This window comes from Lynx rufus, unplaced genomic scaffold, assembly GCF_022079265.1.
Source record: "Lynx rufus isolate CCGP_SWC_20201006 ecotype Redwood Valley unplaced genomic scaffold, mLynRuf1.p SCAF_1, whole genome shotgun sequence".
Lineage (NCBI taxonomy): Eukaryota > Metazoa > Chordata > Mammalia > Carnivora > Felidae > Lynx > Lynx rufus.
This window is the reverse complement of record NW_025814823.1, coordinates 196,848,499-196,867,123: the sequence shown is the minus strand read 5'-3', so window position 1 is coordinate 196,867,123 and position 18,625 is coordinate 196,848,499. Positions and strand designations below refer to the sequence as shown.

General features: G+C 45.0%; 1 protein-coding gene across 8 annotated transcripts in view; it reads left to right on the top strand.

Moving 5' to 3' along the window:
- Nucleotides 1-18,625, top strand: part of HMGXB3 (HMG-box containing 3) — a 46,293-nt gene that overhangs the window by 25,965 nt on the left and 1,703 nt on the right. For all 8 annotated transcript variants that reach the window (XM_047092467.1, XM_047092459.1, XM_047092466.1 and 5 more), the window contains 9 exons: nucleotides 1,139-1,288; nucleotides 4,883-5,184; nucleotides 5,698-5,825; nucleotides 10,193-10,324; nucleotides 11,236-11,420; nucleotides 14,675-14,894; nucleotides 15,739-15,872; nucleotides 16,692-16,808; nucleotides 18,413-18,622. In XM_047092467.1, coding sequence (XP_046948423.1) covers nucleotides 1,139-1,288; nucleotides 4,883-5,184; nucleotides 5,698-5,825; nucleotides 10,193-10,324; nucleotides 11,236-11,420; nucleotides 14,675-14,894; nucleotides 15,739-15,872; nucleotides 16,692-16,808; nucleotides 18,413-18,622 — 1,578 coding nt within the window. The remainder of the gene's footprint in view (nucleotides 1-1,138; nucleotides 1,289-4,882; nucleotides 5,185-5,697; nucleotides 5,826-10,192; nucleotides 10,325-11,235; nucleotides 11,421-14,674; nucleotides 14,895-15,738; nucleotides 15,873-16,691; nucleotides 16,809-18,412; nucleotides 18,623-18,625) is intronic.

The window sequence follows — 18,625 nt, the reverse complement described above, 5'->3', positions numbered from 1 at the left end:
GGTTCTCTGCCTGAATTGAGTAAGATACACAGATTTTGAGAGAGCAGCTGGATTTTTAAAAACTCTTACCTGATAAAGGCAGACAGGTACAGAACCACTCATTCCTTCATTCAGAAAATATTTACTGAGAGCCTGCTCTGGCCAGACCCTCTGCTAGGGATTCTGTAGTAACAAGACAGGACAGTATGGTGGACTAGTGCATAGACTGGCCTGATCCTTAAGGAGAATATCTCCTTTATCCTGAATATCTGCTCAGGTTTCTTTTCTCGGAGACTAATTACTACCTTCTCCATGCCATCTATACCGTCACCTCCCTGTCCCTTTGACTACAGAAGGCCACTAGGGTTACTATCTGGGGGGAGCTTCCCAGGACCTTCTCTTTTTTGATTAGATAGCAGCATGTCACAGGAGCCTAGATGCCAGAGATTTGAGCTTAGGTGGTCCAGAGGTCCTGATTGTCTTCAGGAAGGGTATGGATGCTTGTTCACCATAGTCTTCAGCCTTCTGCTAGAATAGGCCTGCTTCTCTCCACCAGTAGCCTGGACCCTGAGGGCATTTGAATTTCTAACATTTTTAAAAAATATTTATTTATTTTTTTGAGAGAGTGAGTGAACATATAGGAGCATGTGTGAAATTGTGTGGGTGGCGGGGGCGGGGGGAGAGAGAGAGAGAGAGAGACAGAGAGAGAGAGAAAGGGAGAAAGAGAAAGGGAGAGAAAGGGAGGGAGAGAGAAAGAGAAATCAGTCCTAAGCAGGCTCGGCACTGACAGCACAGAGCTGGACCCGGGGCTTGAACTCACAAACCATGAGATCATGACCTGAACTGAAACCGGGAGTCAGACGCTTAGCTGACTGAGCCACCCAGGTGTTCCATGGCATTTGAATTTCTGACACTAAAGAGTCAGCTCACTTGTTTCACAGATGGGGAGGGACTTGCCAAAATTATACAGGCTGTATTAAAATTGAAAGGAGGTAACCGCAGAGTAAGGATCTTGCATCAAGGCTCTTTGGAAGTTAGTCTAAATCTGGTTTTGCCATTGTCACTTTCTTCTCTGATTTACTGATAGCTGGTCATCCTGGTTTTTGACTCTGCCCAGGTGTAACTTTTGTGGAATTGAATATTGGTTTTACTTTTTTAGGATTTGGGCCTCGCTACTTCAAGAGGCCGGGGAAAGTGCAAGAATCCCTCTTGTAACTACGTCTACACCAACCGACATAAACCGCGGATTTGTCCCAGCTGTGGTTTTAACCTTGCTAAAGACCGGACTGAGAAAACCACCAAGGCTCTTGTGAGTTCCTCCCCTAAACACATCCCCTAGCCTTGTGTTGGGCTTTGTTAGTGGACCTGTTTCAGTAGAAATAAAATGATTTCTTGGTACATGATCATAATTAGAACACCAGAACTGGAACCAGTTTTAAATTCTGGACCTACCCTTCTCTTTGGGCTTCCTTGTCCTCATTATTAAGTTGAGAGAACTGGAGAACGTTCTAGCCCAGTGGATCAAGAGTTCATTCACCAAAGAGAATGGGAATACAGGCTTTACAGAGGACTCTTAAGGGGTGCCTCGTGGCTCAGTTGGTTAAGCATCCCCTCTTGATTTCAGGTCAGGTCATGATCTCACAGTTTATGAGTTCAACCCCTGCTGGTTGCACGGAGCCTGCTTGGGATTCTTTCGCTCCCTCTCTTTCTGCCTCTCTCCCTCTCCTGTCTCTAAAAACTAAATAAACTTAAAAAAGTTGTTTCTTTAAATAGGATTTTGAAGAGAGGGACGGAAGGGTTACATTCTTTTAGTTCTGAGACCTGGTGGAGCGCTGGTAAATAGTATTTTGGTAAACAGAGAATGCCAGTCCTAAGACTTTGTAGATTAGATCACTGCCTCTCAGGTTCCTTATAGAGCTTTTGGCTCAATACAAAGCTTCACTTCTAGCAGTTTTGGCAAATCTCTGAAGATGGACCAAACTGTTTGGAGTGTAAAACACATTCCATTTGCCTCATTAGGGCTCATTTTTTATTTATTAGAACCAGGAAAAAAATGGGTATTTTCAGAGGTCCTCAGACTTTACATGTGAATTTTTTTTTTTTTTAATGTTTATTTTGAGAGTGTGTACATGCATGTTCTAGTCGGGGAAAGGGAGAGAGAATCCCAAGCAGGGTCCACACTGTCAGCGCAGAGCCCAGCATGACGCTCAATCCCACAAACTGTGAGATTATGACCTGAGTTGAAATCAAGAGTCGGGCGCTTAACCGACTGAGCCATCCAGGTGCCCCTCCACGTGTGAATTTCTTTAAGTGTACAGAACGTTACAGTACCTCAGGCAGCAGATGGAATGACTAGGTTGAAGGTAAGAAAATAGATCTCCCTGATCTGCCTTGGGAAGAAAGAGGATGGCGTACAGAACAGGTCAGGATCCAAGGTGGAGTCTGGCCACTCCAGATCTAAGCTGGACTTTGCAGGGTGGATACGATTTGGATGGAAGAGGAAGGCATGCCATACTCCAGGATAAGCATGGGTACAAGCGAAGCGCTAGGGAGCCTGGTGCTCTAATCACCTAGAAGAGAAAGGTGTATATATATATATAGGGAGGAGTATGCAAAATAAGCTGCTTGAAAGGCATATTGTGGCCATATTGTGGAAGATCTTTAACATTAGACCAGACAATTTGTATTTTAGGCAATGAGGTCACATTGAATGTCCTTCATTCATTGTGAGGGCTAGAAGGTTGTGTCAGGAAGGAGGCATATGGGGGTTTGGGAATGGACAGGACTACCGAGGTGGTGAGAACCATTTCAAGCTAAGTTTTCTATGGATATGGTGGGCAGGGCAGAGGAGCTCCTGGCAGATAAATCTCACCCCCTGGTCCCAGGTTTGTTTCCAACTTGAGGTGGTGTTCTGAGATTATCCTTGTGAGAAAGGGAAATAGAACTAAAGTATGTGGGCACTGATGGCTTAGTGGAAAACACATGGGGACTGGGAATAGAGAGATAGCTGGGAGGACCCTCAGCTGGATGCCATCCCTCTTCTGAGTTTTAGTTTCTCCAGTGACAAAAGCGGGCCAGGTAGATTGTATCTAGACATTTTATTCTCAGGGCCATGAACCCCAGAGAAGACTCAGAATTGAGCTTCAAATAATCTGTAAATCCCTGAAATAGCATGTAAAATGGGTCCATAGCTTCCATCACATTCTGTTCCATTGGCTGCTCTCTGTTGGCAGTGAGCTTCCTGTATAAGTAGATGCTATGAACATTCCTTTCTCCTATTTGATTGTAGCAATTGGTGTGGTTTGCAGAGTGGAAATGGATATTGATTCCCTGGATCGAGGATGATGAGGTGACCTAACTTTCCAGGTCAGACAGAAATTGTTCAGGGACTTCTAGCCAATTGATTTCAAATCCTACTCTTGGAATTTTATATTCTTTTGTCTTTGATTGATAGCTGCCTACCTCCAGTATCCTTCTGACATTATGTCATCTTTCAACTTCCTAAGTTTTAGAGAAATAAAATGTAATTACTATTTTTCTGTAAACTAAAACACTGGTCTGAGACCCAAGGACCTTAGTGTGTAATGCTCTCTGGAGCCCCCTGGTGGCCATATGCTTCCTGCGCAGTTTGTCATTGGTAGCTGTAATTAAGACTGCAGCAACTCTGGGCTGGAATGGTCTTCATTCCTGTCTTTCACTGTGGCTCAGAGTAGAAGGATAGTATCCCTGCCAGCTACTCTTCCAGCCCATAGTTCAACATAGACAGGGCTGGGAACACACTGTCTCCCAGGGCAACTCATTCTAGTGTCAGTCAGCTCTCTGCAGTTGTTCTTTTTCTTCCGGCAAGCATGCATTTGAATGCCTACTGTAGGTCAGGCCTTTGGAGATACAAAGATAAATAGAACATGGTCCCTTCCCTTGAGGAACACACAGTCTCGTGGGGGAGAAAAGTAAGTAGCCAAACTACAGATAAATGAGATGAGAGCTATAGGTGTGCAGAGTTCATAGAAAGTTCCTTCTTGTTATTAGGCAATTAACTTCTGCAAAGCAACATATTATATGTCCAGCAAATAGGAATTAGAATCTTTAGTGTGCTCTCATGCTGGTTTTGGGAATCAGCAAATAAACAGGAACCTTATACTCACTGAAAATAGGGGAACAGTCTCACCAGCTGTGAGACAGTGAATTCTGCAGTAAAAGGATGGACTCTGGAAACACGAGGGAGGGAGTGATTCCTGTTGCATTTATATAAGGGATCTCGGAGGAACCTCCATTTTTTAATGAGCATTTCAGGACCTTAGTCCTGAAAGCCTTTAATTGATACATGAAATAGTTCCCTTGTACCCAGAAGATAAAAGTGTTAAAGACAAATACCTTAAGTAGTACAGATATTTGGTGACATATCAAAACTACCATTTGTAGAGCTTTCATTGTCTACCAGGTACTATGCTAAGTGCTTTACTTGCAATATTTTGTTTACTCTGCATGATAACTCTAGGAGATTACTAGTACTTCATCCTTCATTTCATAGATAAGAAAACTGAGGCTCAGAAAGATTCAGTAGATTGCTTTGGGTCACAAATGTATGGCTATTAAGTGGCATTGGATTGAGACCCGGGTCTGTTATTCTCCAAACCTGGTGAATGGGAGCTTACCTCTGAAACCATTTCTGAGTGATGTGTATAATCCTCTCCTTTTACTGGTAGAGAACTTTGTGCCAGAGAGAGAACACCTGCCTCGAGTCACGCAGCGAGTTACTAACTGAGGTGGTTTGGAAAGTAGGTTTCCTACCCTCAGCCACGGATGGGCCCATCCCTCTGCCGCTGACAGCCTCTCAGCATTTTAGACCAAGGCTGGCAGTGCCCTGGCTGTTTGCTGATCATTCAATCTGCTCCTTTCCCAGGAGGTCAGCTCACCGCTCCCAGATGTGCTGAGTGCCACAGAGCCCCTGAGCCTGGCCCAGAGGGAGGTGCAGCGCCAGTCCACTCTGCAGCTGCTGCGCAAAGTCCTGCAGATTCCTGAGAACGAGTCTGAGCTGGCTGAGGTCTTCGCCTTGATTCACGAACTCAACAGCTCTCGACTCATTCTGTCCAACGTGAGTGAAGAGACGGTCACCATCGAGCAGACCTCTTGGTCGAATTATTATGAGTCTCCGTCCACGCAGTGCCTACTCTGTAGCAGCCCATTATTCAAAGGGGGACAAAAGTAAGCACCCCTTTCAGATTTACCCTGTCCCTAGCTGCCATATCTTACTTGGCCCATCTTGCCCCTTTTTCCAAACTTCTGTAAAGCTATATCCTTTGAAGATGTTATTCTCTGCTTCTCTTAGGTTTCCTTTGCTTTTTCAATTGCCTAAAGTAAAATCATAGTGATTAGTAATGATCCATTATTTCTATTGAAAATGTCTGAAAGTTGTTGTCACCAAGTTAGGATTTCATTTACATCTGGACTGCCCGGCACAGTGCTTAGATTTGGGAGTTCAGGGGGATTGGTTAAAGTAGGTAATGAATCCAGAGTAGTATTAACTTAAGGGGTGATTCCACAGACCACATGCCACCAGAGCAGACACCCACCTAGAAAACCTTGGAACACGAGCTCCAGCATCTTCATCTGCCTACTTCATTAAAATCTTGAGAACTTTGCCGTTGATCACTGAGCCCTGGAACTGCATAAGTTGATTTCCTTTATGTTTTTCTGTCGGTGATGTTTTGGTACTAGCTCCCTGGCCGGGCCCCAGGAGTGCTGGCTGCTGACAGCCAGCCGGCTACAGGTGGTGACTGCCCAGGTGAAGATGTGTCTGAACCCTCATTGTCTGGCCCTGCACAGCTTCACGGACATCTATGCAGGTGGGTGTCATTGTCTGGCCCTGCACAGCTTCACGGACATCTCTGCAGGTGGTATCAGCCTTTCTTCCTTCAAAGGGCCCCAAAACAGGCTTGGGAACAGCCTCTGTTGGTCAGACCTCTGGCTCTTTGAGCACTGCACCTTCCCTCAGATGTGGCTTCTGAGAAAGAGGGGATTTTTTCTCGTGGATGTCTTGGTGCCAGAAGATTACTTCTGGGCTCTTATATTAGGGCTCTTGTACCTTGGATCTTTAGACAAAGTTAATTTTTAAATAACAGATCTTCATTGTGGAAAAAAATAGAAAATGCTGACAGGTACAAAGAAGAAAATAAAAGGGAATATGGGATTTATGGGTTTATGGTTTTTCTTTCAGCAAAAGTGGGGTCGTGCCAGATATTGTTTTGGGATATTCTTATTTTTTTTATGTTTATTTTCAGAGAGAGAAAGCGTGAGCCTGAGTCGGGGAGAGGAGCAGAGGAGGTGAAAGAATCCCAAGCAAGCTTCACACGGGGCTTGATCTCATGACCATGAGATTGTGACATGAACCAAAATTAAGAGTTAGATGCTTGGGGTGCCTGCGTGGCTCAGTCGGTAGAGCGTCTGACTTCGGCTCGGGTCATGATCTCATGGCTCGTGACTTCGAGCCCCGCGTTGGGCTCTGTGCTGACAGCTCAGAGCCTGGAGCCTGCTTCCGATTCTGTGTCTCCCTCTCTCTGCCCCTAACCCACTCGCATTCTGTCTCTGTCTCTCTCAAAAATAATTAAAAACATTAAAAAACAAATTTTTTAAAAAAGAGTTAGATGCTTAACCGACTGAGCCACCCACATGCCCCGGAATATTCTTTTTAAGTTTGGCAGTGTACCATGGGCATCTTCCCGTGCCAGCAAGTGGGGAAATACATGACCATAATTAGAGAGTGTATGGGACTCCATTTTAGAATTCTCTTTATAATTAACTCTTTGTGTATAGCCTTAATTATTTCCTTTGGACAAGTGCTCAAAACAGAATTGCTGCACGTTCACCCATTCTCCCAGTATGTTCATCAGCATCAGACATTTGTGGAACATTCACCATGTACCACCGTTGTAAGAATTTGGAATTTGAATTTCATACGTACACTTGAGTGCCAAAGATTAGAGTATTTGTGATTTATTCTTGTCTTCAGAGCCTTACACTGCCTTGTTTTGTATTCATGCTTTCAATGTCTTGTATTGCCCAACTGAGTTTGTATTATTTTATGCTTTTGCCAGTAGATAATGAGAGTGCCATTTCCCTGCAGTCTATCTGGGTCAGTAGTACCTAGGATTATACATATTTTTGATTTTAGCTTTAATTTTAAATTTACATCAACAATAACATTTACTTCATTGTCGTACAGTCACATGAGTTCTGACAGGTGCACCGAGTTGTGTACCTGCCACCACAATCCGTATATAGGACAGTTCCATGGCCTAAAACATTCCTCCCGTGTGTAATCACCCCTGACCTCTAGCAGCCATCTGATCTCTTCTTCATTCCTATAGCTCCATCTTTCTAGAATGTCATTTAATCCAATCATAGTATGTAGTATTTTTTAAAAATATGTTTTAAAGATTAAAATTCTTTTGAGTGTAGTTGATACACAATGTATGCAGTATTTTAAGTGAGTCTGGCTTCTTTCGTTAAACATCATGCCTTTGAAAGTCATCCACGTTGTTGCATGTATCAGCAGTTTGTTCCTCCTTCTTGTTGAGTAGTTTTGCATTGTGTGAAGTACCACAGTTAGTTTATCTGTTCACTTTTTGAAGGACATTTGTGTTGTTACCAGTTTTGGGCACTTTTGAATAGAGCTGCTATGAACACTCATGTACGGGCTTTTGTGTAAACACAAATTTCCATCTTTTGGATGAATACCGAGGAGTCAGACTGCTGGGCCATATGCTAAGTGTATCTTTATTTTTGTAAAGGAATTGCCAAACTGTTTACTTAAATGTTTGTACCATTTTGCATTATGTCCAACAGGGAATGAGAGGGTTTTTTTGTTCTTGTTTTTCTTAGCCATTCTGATGGCTGTGTGTAGTGGTATTTCTTCGTGGTTTTAATTTGTGTCTCCTCAATGACTAGTGATGTTGAGCATCTTTTCATGGGTTTATTTGCCATCCACATGTCGTCTTTGGTGAAGTATCTGTTCCATCTTTGGTCTGTTGGAGTAGATTGTTTGTTTTCTTACTGTTAAATTCTTTATAATTCTGGACCCATAAGTCCTTTGTCAGATAAGTGATTTACAAGTGTTTCCTCATGATTTTTGGCTTGATTTTTCATTCTTTTAAAGAAATCATCCACAGAGCAGAAGTTCTTAATTATGACAAAGACTACTTCATCAGTTGTTTCTTTTAGGGATTATGCTTTTCGCAGTCTACGGTCTCTATGTCGGTGAAGACCATATATATTTTTCTGTGTTTTCTTCTAATTTTTATAAGTTTATGGATTACATTTAAGTTTGTAATTCATTTTGAGTTAATTTTTATATAAAGTGTGAGTATAACGTGTGAGGCCCAGATTGAGTTCGTTCTTTTTTTTTTTTTTTTTTTTTTTTTTGCTTGTGGACATCTAGTTGTACCACCATTTGTTGAAAGATAGTCTTTTCTCTATTGAATTGCCTTTGCTTCTTTGTTGAAAAACAGTTGATCATATGTACGGCTTTATTTCTGTTCTCTGTTCTCTTTCGTTGTTTTATGTTTGTCCTTTTGCCAATACCACACTGGTCTTGATTACTACAGCTGGATAGTAGGTCTTAAAATCAGTTAGTGTGAGTCCTCCAACCTTGTTCTTCCTAGTTGTTTTGGCTATTTTATTTCCTTTGCATTTCCTTTTTTTTCTTTTTTTTTTTTAATTATTTTTTTAATTTTTATTTTGAGAGAGAGCGCATGCCAGTTGGAGAGGGGCAGAGGGAGGGAGAATTCCAAGCAGGCTCCGCACTGTCAGCACAGAGCTCTGGGCTCAAACCCACTTACCATGAGATCATGACCTGAGCCGAAATGAAGAGTTGGACACTCAACAGACTGAGCCACCCACGTGCCCCTCCTTTGCATTTCCATGTAAATTTTAGAATCAGCTTCTCAGTATCTGCAGAGTCCTACTGGAATTTTAATTGGCATTACATTGAATCTATAGATCAATTTGAAAGTTTAACACGCTTAAAAATATTGAGTCTTCCAATCCGTAAACATGTCAATCTGTCTTATTAGGGTTTCTTTTATTTCTTTCATCAGTGTTTCGTAGTTTTCAGCATGTAGATCCTGCACATATTTTGTTAAGTATTTCATTTTGTTCAATTCTAAATGACATGGTTTTAATTTCTGACTGTTCAGTGTTAGTGTAGAAATACCGTTGGGTTTTGTCTATTGAGTTTTTACCCAGTGACCTTGCTAAATTTCCTTAACAGCTTTAGGAACTTTTTGCAGATTGGTATTATAATTTTTTAAAGTTTTGCCAATTTGATAGGTAAAAACTGGTGTATCATTTCCTAATTTGTTGCATTTCTTTGATTCTTAAGAGGATTGTATGTTGTTTTTTCTTAAATCTCTTTTGTGAATTTCTTTTGTTTCCACCCTTCATTTGAATATTTTGTTGTTGACAGAGTTATTCCCCAGTTTATCCGTTGTCTTTTAATTGTGGTTAAATTTGTGGTTTTTTGGGTTTTGTTTTGTTTTGGGACACAAAGGTGTTTTTTTGTTTTTTGGTTTTTTTTTTTTCTTTTTTTAATTTTTATGTAACCAGATTTGGTATTCTCCTTTATGGTTTCAGCCTTTGGTATCATGCTCGGAAAAGCCTTCCCCACTCCTTTATACCCTTCTGTAATGAGAACACATATTCTAGAACTTGGTTTTGTGCAAATTTATGCTTTATGTTTTGTGCAAATATAAAATCACCCTGTTTTATTTGTCTTCAATTGATTGTATTTAAATTTTTCTGAGTCTTTCATCTTCGGATTTTGTTAGGGGTGATTTTATAGTTTTTGTTACATCCCTGGGCTAGAGGGTACTCCTGGCCTTCCCCCACAGTGTGGCTGTTGAGAAGTAGAGGAAGGGCAGCCCCGCTGGTAATGAAGACTGAGCTGGGCCACAGGGAGGGGTTTCTGTTTTTATGAAAACATTCTCTACACATTTAATTGCGTGCTTTTTTCATTTAACTGTGTATTACGGACGGCTCCCATGTCAGAGCATTTAGGTTTACCTTATTCCTTCTAATGCATAATTTTCTATTTGAAAAATGTACCATAATTAATTTAGCTCTTATGCTATTGCTGGACATTTAGTTTGTTTCTAATTTTTTGCCGTTGTAGATGTTTTACCATGAGTTTCTGTGTTGCTTCTTTTTAACTCTGCAGGTCTCTTTAATGTGGGGAACAAGCTACTAGTGAGCCTGGACTTGCTCTTTGCGATCCGAAACCAGATCAAGTTGGGGGAGGACCCCAGAGTGTCCATCAGCACTGTTCTGAAGTCAGTGCAGGAGCAGACAGGTACAGGTTGTCGTTCTCCCTTTTCCGTGCTAGTTCTGAGTTCCCTGGGAATTTTCAGCGCTGGGCTTCGGTTGAAAGAATCATCTTGCAGAAGAATCTGATAGTTCGGAAAGGAGACATTCTTTCTTGACTTCCCTGGTACTCTCCTCCTTTTGAATTTTACGAATGCCAAATTAACTTTGGGAAGAATGAGTCTTTCCATCCAGCCAGGGACCCCCAGCACGAGGTTAAGCTGACTCTTTAGAAGTTCATCCTCTGATCTTATGGGTAGACAAGGCCTCACTGCATGTTGATCAGACTCACTCTGAGTACATAGCTTCTGGAGGTCTGCTACCGGTCCCAGGGCTCATGTTGAGACCTGAGGGTGGTGACCACCCTCCTTATTATTAGCAATTATTTTCCCCCTTGCTTTCCTTCTCTCTGTTGGTGCTTTTCCCTTCCTATCCCTGTAGGTTTCCGTTCCCTTGCACCTTGCTTGCTAGGAGGTCAGATAGAGTACTGCAGAGGTTCTGGGGTCAAACAGGCTTGTGTTTGAGTCTTGGCACTGCTACTTAGTGGCAGCGTATTTTTGAGCAAGTTATTCTCTGTGCCTCAGTTTCTCCAGTTGTAAAATGAGGATGAGAATAGCTTCTATTTCATAAAGATGTGAGAGTTAAATGAGTAACGTATTTGAAGTTGTTTGCACTGTGTTTAGTGCCTAGTAGGTACTTAGTGCGAGGTGGTTACAACTCTGATTGGAATTGCCCTTTGGGGTTGCCACCCGAGCCCTTAGGGCCAGGGTGCTTGACCCTGGGGTGTTCTTAGGGGAGAAGCAGTCTTGCAGAGTTGCTGTTCTTGCTGGCCATTGGCTCGTGCCCAGTGGCCTCACGGTCTTTTGCTGTGACTTCTCAGAACTCTTGCTCTCCTTGCAGAAAAGACCCTGACCTTAGAGGAGCTGAGCCAGCTGCAGGAGCTGCTGTGCAATGGCTATTGGGCTTTCGAGTGCCTCACTGTCCGAGACTACAATGACATGATCTGTGGCATCTGTGGTGTGGCTCCCAAAGTGGAAATGGCCCAGAGGAATGAAGAAAATGTGTTGGCACTGAAGAGTGTGGAAGTAAGTATCTCCTGCCGCCTTTAGAACTGTCCTCACACTTCGGCAGCCACCTTCCTTCATGCTGTCCCAGGAACAGATGGCTCCAGTCCTGCCTGAGAGAGGGGAGTGGCTTTTTTATCTAAGGAAGGCTGGATGGAAATTATGGCATTTGTTACTTGCCAACAAATTTATTAAACATGAACCAGGTACACTTTTTAGACACTTGGGACATGGCAGTAAAAAACCTATAAAGTTCCTGTGCTCATGGGGCTCGAATCCTGCTTTGGGAATGTGGGAAATCCCCAAATTTGAGAATTTAACAGGAAACATTGTTAATAAATTGTATGTTATATCAGTGTCTATATTATATGTAATAAGTAGTAATTAAAAGTAGCATAGTGACAGTAAAGCAGGTGAGGAGAAGAGAGCAGTTTGGTGGAGAGTGGGATTCCTGTTTTCTAGAGGGTAGTAGGGGGAGGCGTCTCTGATATGGTGGCATTTGAGGAGAGATCTGAAGCCCACGTAGCTCTCAGGGGAGGAATATTCCAGGCAGAGAGAGCAGCAAAACATGGTCTGAGGTGGGCTTCCTCTGCCTGGTTGAGGAATGGCAAGGAGGCTGGTGGAGAGCGGTGGAGAGAGTGGTGGGATGTGTGAGTTCAAGAGGCTTTGGGAGGCCAGACTCCATGGGGGCACATGGGCCCCTGTGAGGACTTACACCAAGTGAGATGAGAGCCATGGAAAGAAAGTGTGGAAAAGAGTGACCTGATCGGGGACTTAGGTCGTTAAATAAAAAGCGTTCGCAGAGGTAATACCAAACTCAGATGGGTTTTATACCTTAATTCTAACATCTCCAAGAAATCTATGATGCTGATCAGAGAATGGTAAAAGCAGATGTATTTCTCCACCTCATTGTATAAGACCAAATAACCTTGAAAATAAAACCAGCCATTTACTATAAGAACAAATCGGAGCTGATTGTATTCATGAATATAGATGACACAGTGCTCTATAGGATAATAACAGTGAGTAGAGTAACACATCATGACTAAGCTTATCCCGGGAAACCGAGATTGTTTCAACGTTAGAAAATATACTAATGTAATTTGCTGCCGTACAGGTAAAAGGTAGAAACCTATATGGTCATTTCATTAGATGTAAAAAAGGCTTTCATTATTATTTAACACCAGTTTCTTTTTTTTTAATATTTTTTAATGTTTGTTTATTTTTGAGATAGAGACAGAGCATGAGTGGGGGAGGGGCAGAGAGAGAGGGTGATACAGAATCTGAAGCAGGCTCCAGGCTCTGAGCTGTCAGCACAGAACCTGATGTGGGGCTCGAACCCACACACCGCGAGATCATGACCTGAACCAAAGTCAGATGCTTAACTGAGCCACCCAGGCGCCCCAACCCCAATTTCTGATAAAACTCTTAGTAAACTCAGAAGAATAGGAATTTTTCTTAACCTGGTTACATGGTGTTTCAAAAAAATCCCATAGGTTCCTGAACTCTCTCCCACGATTATGCTGAGAGGTCTGGTCTGCATGCCTGTGAGTAGGCTAGCAGTAGCGTAGTGGTGGGGTGTGAGCTCCCCATCCCTGAACTTGCAACATGAAGTGTCTCTTGAGGCGCTGGACCTTCAGCTCATCTGTTCTCTACCAGGGGTGGGTGCGGGCCCTCTAGAGAAAAGCTTGGGTGCATTTTGGCATGGCCAGCTGAGCCTATTAGGGATTTAATGCACATGCCTCTGTTTCTTCCCAATTAAAAAAAAAAAAAAAACGCATATATTTTGATTACGTATTCCTTTGAAGGATGGTGGTACATAACAAGACATATGAACGTAAGCATAGTGCTTCCTGGAGTCTTGTAAGTGTTGTTTGTAGATAAAGTAAACTATAAAAAAAATTTTGCTGTTGTGTGTTATGTCATCAAGAGGCTATTGCCAAACTTCTTCAGATCTGTTCATCTCATGGTTTTACAGTGTAGTGTTAATAGTAATGCAGCTAGGGTTAATTGAGCATGTTACTGCGTTTGCCAAGTTCTTTGGCTCTGTTCAGTGCTTTATTATAGGACTTACTTCTCCAAGCCTGTGAGATTTTTATAGATGAAGGGACTGAAGCCCAGGGGTTTTGTCCAAGCTCACCCTGCCAGGAGGGGTAGAACTGGACCTTGGTGTTGGCTGTCTGACTCCAGAGTCTGAGTTTGTAAGCACTGCTGTGCTCACTCCTGGGACCCTGAGCTCCAATTTTTGTTGTTGTTGTTGTTGTTGTTCTTGTTTTTTGTTTTTAAACACATCTGGCTTCAGAGACCATTTGCTTTCCAGAAGTAAACAATTGTCCACCTCCCTGCAGAGTTTAAGTCTCGTAGACCTGCCTGGTACCTGCTTTGTCAGATCAAGGCTTTTTCTCAGAGAATGGCATAGAATTCCCTTCACTCTCAGTATATGCATCTCTTCTCTTCTGTGGTACTGGGTATTTCTTTCTAGAGACCAGGACTTACTTTATTCTCTCCCTTTTGTGTGTGCAGGGTGGTGTGACGGATGTGTGAGGGAAGCAGGTGGAGGCTCTTCTGATGTCAGGGAAATGGAACAAGAAGTTTCTGAACAGAACTTAAATTTGCATTTGTCCCTGAGGAGACTGTCTGGTGGCCTCTCCCCTCAGGGACTGTATAGAGGAAGACTGTCTGGACTGATGACAGTCACCACATCAGTTTGCGCACACAGCAGCACAGTCAGCTGGCATTTCTCGTCCCCTTGTTTTGTGGAGAGGGTGGGCTCAGTAGCTGTAAAGTGTGGTGGGACATCTGTGCTCTTTGCTCACGGCATGCACTAGCGCCCTGGGTGGCAGGAACACAAGGCTTAGGCTTTGGAACTGGACCTTTGTTCGCATTCTTACTCTGTCCCTTACTGCACTAGTGTCACCTCAGACAGACTCCCAGACTTACAGAGCAGTAATCAGTGTCCAGCACATAGTGGGTAGTCAGTGGTAGTCCCTCTTTCCTTGCGAGTCAGGGAGAGGACTGGACTATAGATGGATGCAGAAAGGACATAGGATTGTTCGGGTGTTGGGAAGTGCTGTAGTATGGGAGAGAGGAATGCAGCCAAAAGGCAGTTGGGTACTAAGATGTCAGATCTGGGGGTGCCCTGGCTGTGCATGGCCGTCAGATGCCCCCCCCCGCCCCCCACCTTTGTTGTCCGGAGTGTATCAAGAAGGGGGGCTGTTCTGTTGCTAATACTCTGTGGCTCCTACAGTTTGATCGTTTTTATCCTTATCTTTTAGTTCACCTGGCCCGAGTTCTTGGGCCCTAGTGAGGTAAACGTGGAGGACTTTTGGGCCACAATGGAGACAGAGGTGATTGAGCAGGTGGCCTTCCCTGCCAGCATCCCTATCACCAAGTTTGATGCGTCTGTTATTGCCCCCTTCTTTCCACCGCTCATGAGAGGAGCTGTGGTCGTCAACACTGAGAAAGACAAAAACCTGGATGTGCAGCCAGTACCTGGTGAGATCACCTGACTCAGGTCAAGGGAGGGCCCAGTCCAGAGTCTGGGACATTTTCATGGCCAGACAGCATAAGTGGGGGGCGGGGGCGGTGCGATGGGCAGGCTCGCCTAGAGGGCTCTTTGGAGAAAGATAGTGACAATCTGTGACAAAATTCCCTAGAGATTAAAGTCATCGTGCAGAATTTTGGAGAGCTGCCAGCCAACTTTCACAAAACGGTACTTTTCCTTACCAAGTGGAATACATTTCCTATTTTATTTCATTTTTTAAATTCTGGACGTGACCTCAGATGATCTTAAAAGTATTTTAATACGTTGTGATCGGCTGGTTCTCAAACAGTGCTTCCTAACATTAGTTGCTGAGGTCTCACCTCATGTTTACTGTTTCAAGACCCAGAAACTGGTTTTGTTTTCTAAGACCTCCACATAGTTCTCTGTTGGCCAGGCAGGTTCAGGAACACAATGTACAGAGAGTATTCTTGAAATGAGCGGTACTGCTCATCTGCTGCTGCCCTTGTGGTAAGCATCTGAGATCTTGGTTCTTAAATACCCATTTTGGGGTTCTTTGAGGGCGCTCTACTGGATCTCTTCCCTAGATGTTCAAGGGTAGAAAGCCAGTTCTGAGAGACTTCAAATATCTGCAGAAGTTAGAAGACCTTCTTTGAGTCCACCTCCTCCAGCACCCGAGGCAGTGCTTGGGGCAGAGCCTGCTTCCACCGCCTGCTGTACTTAGGCCTCGTACCCACCCCCCCACTTCTCATCCTCACACATGAGGGGCTACCCGTGACCTCTGTTGGCTGGCAACAGCCCCCCCCACCCCCCCTTCAACAGGGCTGTCTCTTGTAGGCCATGGCAGTGCCTTGGTGAGGCTACTCCACGAGGGCACCTGCAAGCTTGAGGAGATTGGCTCCTACAGTGAGGAGGAGCTACGGCACTTGCTGAGGCAGTGTGGCATCCCCTTTGGGACAGAAGACTCCAAGGTGAGTGTCGGGGGTGGCAGTGCAGATAGGGACTTTGCGAGCAGGCTGGCTGCCCTTTCTGGGCAAGGATACGAGCACCCGTGACAAGTGCCTTCACCGGACAGAAGGTGCAGGCAGTCAGGGAGGCCTGGGATGTGGTCCGCAGCCAGAGCATAACAGGAATGGGAGGCCTTTGCCTCCAGTCAGTTCCTCTGTGGGCCCAGACTCTGGGGTCAGGAATCCTGGCTCTCCCACTTACTGGGCGTGATCTTGGATAAGCTCCCCTACGTTTCTCAGCCTCATTTTCCTGGTTTACAAAGTGGAAATAACCAAACTACCAACCCATGAAATTGTTGTAAGGGAGGCACTTTGCAGTATGTGGTTATCATCTCTCCTGGCTCTTAGAAAGTGAATGCTGTTACATGCATGAAGAGAGACAGTGTATGTATGCATGTGTGCGTGCGTGCACACGTGTATGTGAATGTGTGTGTTTTACGCATATATTATTTCCTTTTTTTTATACTAATAATGCTGTTGAAAATGTTACGCTTTCTTCAAGTTCAGACTCAAATGTTAGCTTTTTTTGAAGCATTCCCTGCCCTGTAAAAAGTAGGAAGACCCCAAGCTTCAAGAGTCTGGCACTTTGGTCATTCTGGCTGGCTCTGTGACCTGGTCCTTTCACGGCCCTCAGAGGACTTTGGGCTAGTGAGGCTCCAAGGCCCACTCTGGCCTTGACAGTTTATTCTTTTGCTTTGGATATTGAAGTGAGCATTTGGTGCTGCACACCAGGCCTGGTCCCTTAGCATTTACTGCTCTGTTTTTAATCTTGTCTTGCTCCAGGAACAGCTCTGCTTCTCCTTGTTGGCCCTCTATGAATCTGTACAGAATGGAACCAGAGTTAGACAGCCCCCACCTCATCTCACGGGGGGTAAAATCTACAAGGTGTGCCCCCATCAGGTAAGAGGATAAGAAAGATGCTGTGAATTTGTCCACACCAGATTGTCCACACAGGGAATCTGGTTGATCCAGCTCATCCTGTGGGAGCTGGCACTTAGGTCACTGGGCAGCCTGCGGAGTAGCTCCTTAGGGGTCAGTTGCCAGCGTTTGCACTAGGAAGGGAGCCTGCATCGTCACCAATGAGGATTAATCCCCTTTCCACATGCTGGCCCTTCATAGCTGTTGAGGATTCGGAGGTGAGCGCTGAAGATGTCATTCCTCCACTAGATGATCTCATTCTAGAGGGGAAATAAAGCCACCATGGCTTATGGCGCTAGCTCTGAAGGAACTAGATGAGACCTGAGATAGAAGATAACAGAGAGGGACCTGCTGTCTGGAGCAGCCAGTGATAAGCTGTGGAAGTAATGTTCCAGCAGAGGGAGGGGTTGACCACTAAGTCCTGAGTGGGGAAGCCTAGTGAGCCCAGAGGAGGAAGGTTGGAAGGGTCACCAGAGGCCAGATCATGTAGAGCTTTGTAGGCCACAGTAGCAGTCTGGGTTTCCTTCTGAGAGTGATGAAGGGTCCACTGGACAGTTCTGAGTGGGAACTGGGGAGGCCGTAGTTCAGATTTTGGTTTAAGAAGAGCACGCCTTATGTCAGTAGAGCCTGAACAGGGTAGACACTGGGATGACTCTGGGAAGGTTGCGCGCCATACGACAAAGCAGGCCAAGGAAGACGCTGGGGTTGAAAACCCCTTGAACGAGTATTTAAACAGGGCAGAGATTGCCAGCACAGCCTTCAGTTAATTCAGGTGTGTGAGCGGACGTGGCGACTGGCTAGCCAAAGAGAATCTGATTATCAGCTTCTTTGACAAAAGCTGCGTCTGAAGGACAGACTTGATGCCTCTCCCTGGCAGAACAGAGCCTGCTCAGAGGACTGTGCTCATGTGACTGGGGACTGTCTCGTGGGAAGCATTTGACCACACAGGGCTGTGAGAGCTGCAGAGCTCAGGGCTGTGATAGGCGAGCAGGGTTACTAGGAGGTGATAGCCAGGACTGGTAGGGGTGAAGGTAGGGAGGTGGAGGCAGATGCAGGATTCCCCACTGTACACAGAGTTCCTCAGCAATGAAGTGGCATCTGGGGGCGGGGGGCCCTGTTGGCGGAGGTGTTTCCTGGTTAACATTGGGCAACATATCCGGGTCTGCTGGAGAGCTGCTCAAAGTACAGATGCTCAGGCCCCACCCCCAGAGGTTAATTCCTTAGGTTTGGAGTGGGGCCCTGGAACCTCCATCTTGAACCAGCTGTTAGCTGCCGGTGCTGTGTGGCTGGGAATCGGAGCCACTGGACTCGACAGTGCTTGTTAGTGTGGAGGGTGGGGTGGAGGCCCTTGGGGCCTCTCAGCCTCAGTTGAAGACCAAATGGTCCCAGCTATTCTCTCAGGAAGTCGGGGACGAACTAACAACTTCAATTAGGGACAGAAGTAGGAAGCAGGATGTGACGGGCTCTGGCAGGACGGCCATGGCTTTAGTCACAAAACCTGATTATTCCTGGGAAGAAGGCAATGAAGACTCAACTCAGTCTGTCTGCTGATTGGCTGTGCTGTGTCCTCCCATCTCCCTGCCCAGGTGATCTGTGGCTCCAAGTATCTCGTGCGGGGCGAAAGTGCCCGCGACCATGTGGATCTGCTGGTCTCTTCCCGCCATTGGCCACCTGTCTACGTGGTAGACATGGCCACACCAGTGGCCCTGTGTGCTGACCTCTGCTACCCAGAGCTGACCAACCAGATGTGGGGGAGGAACCAGGGCTGCTTCTCTAGTCCTGCGGAGCCACCTGTGGTG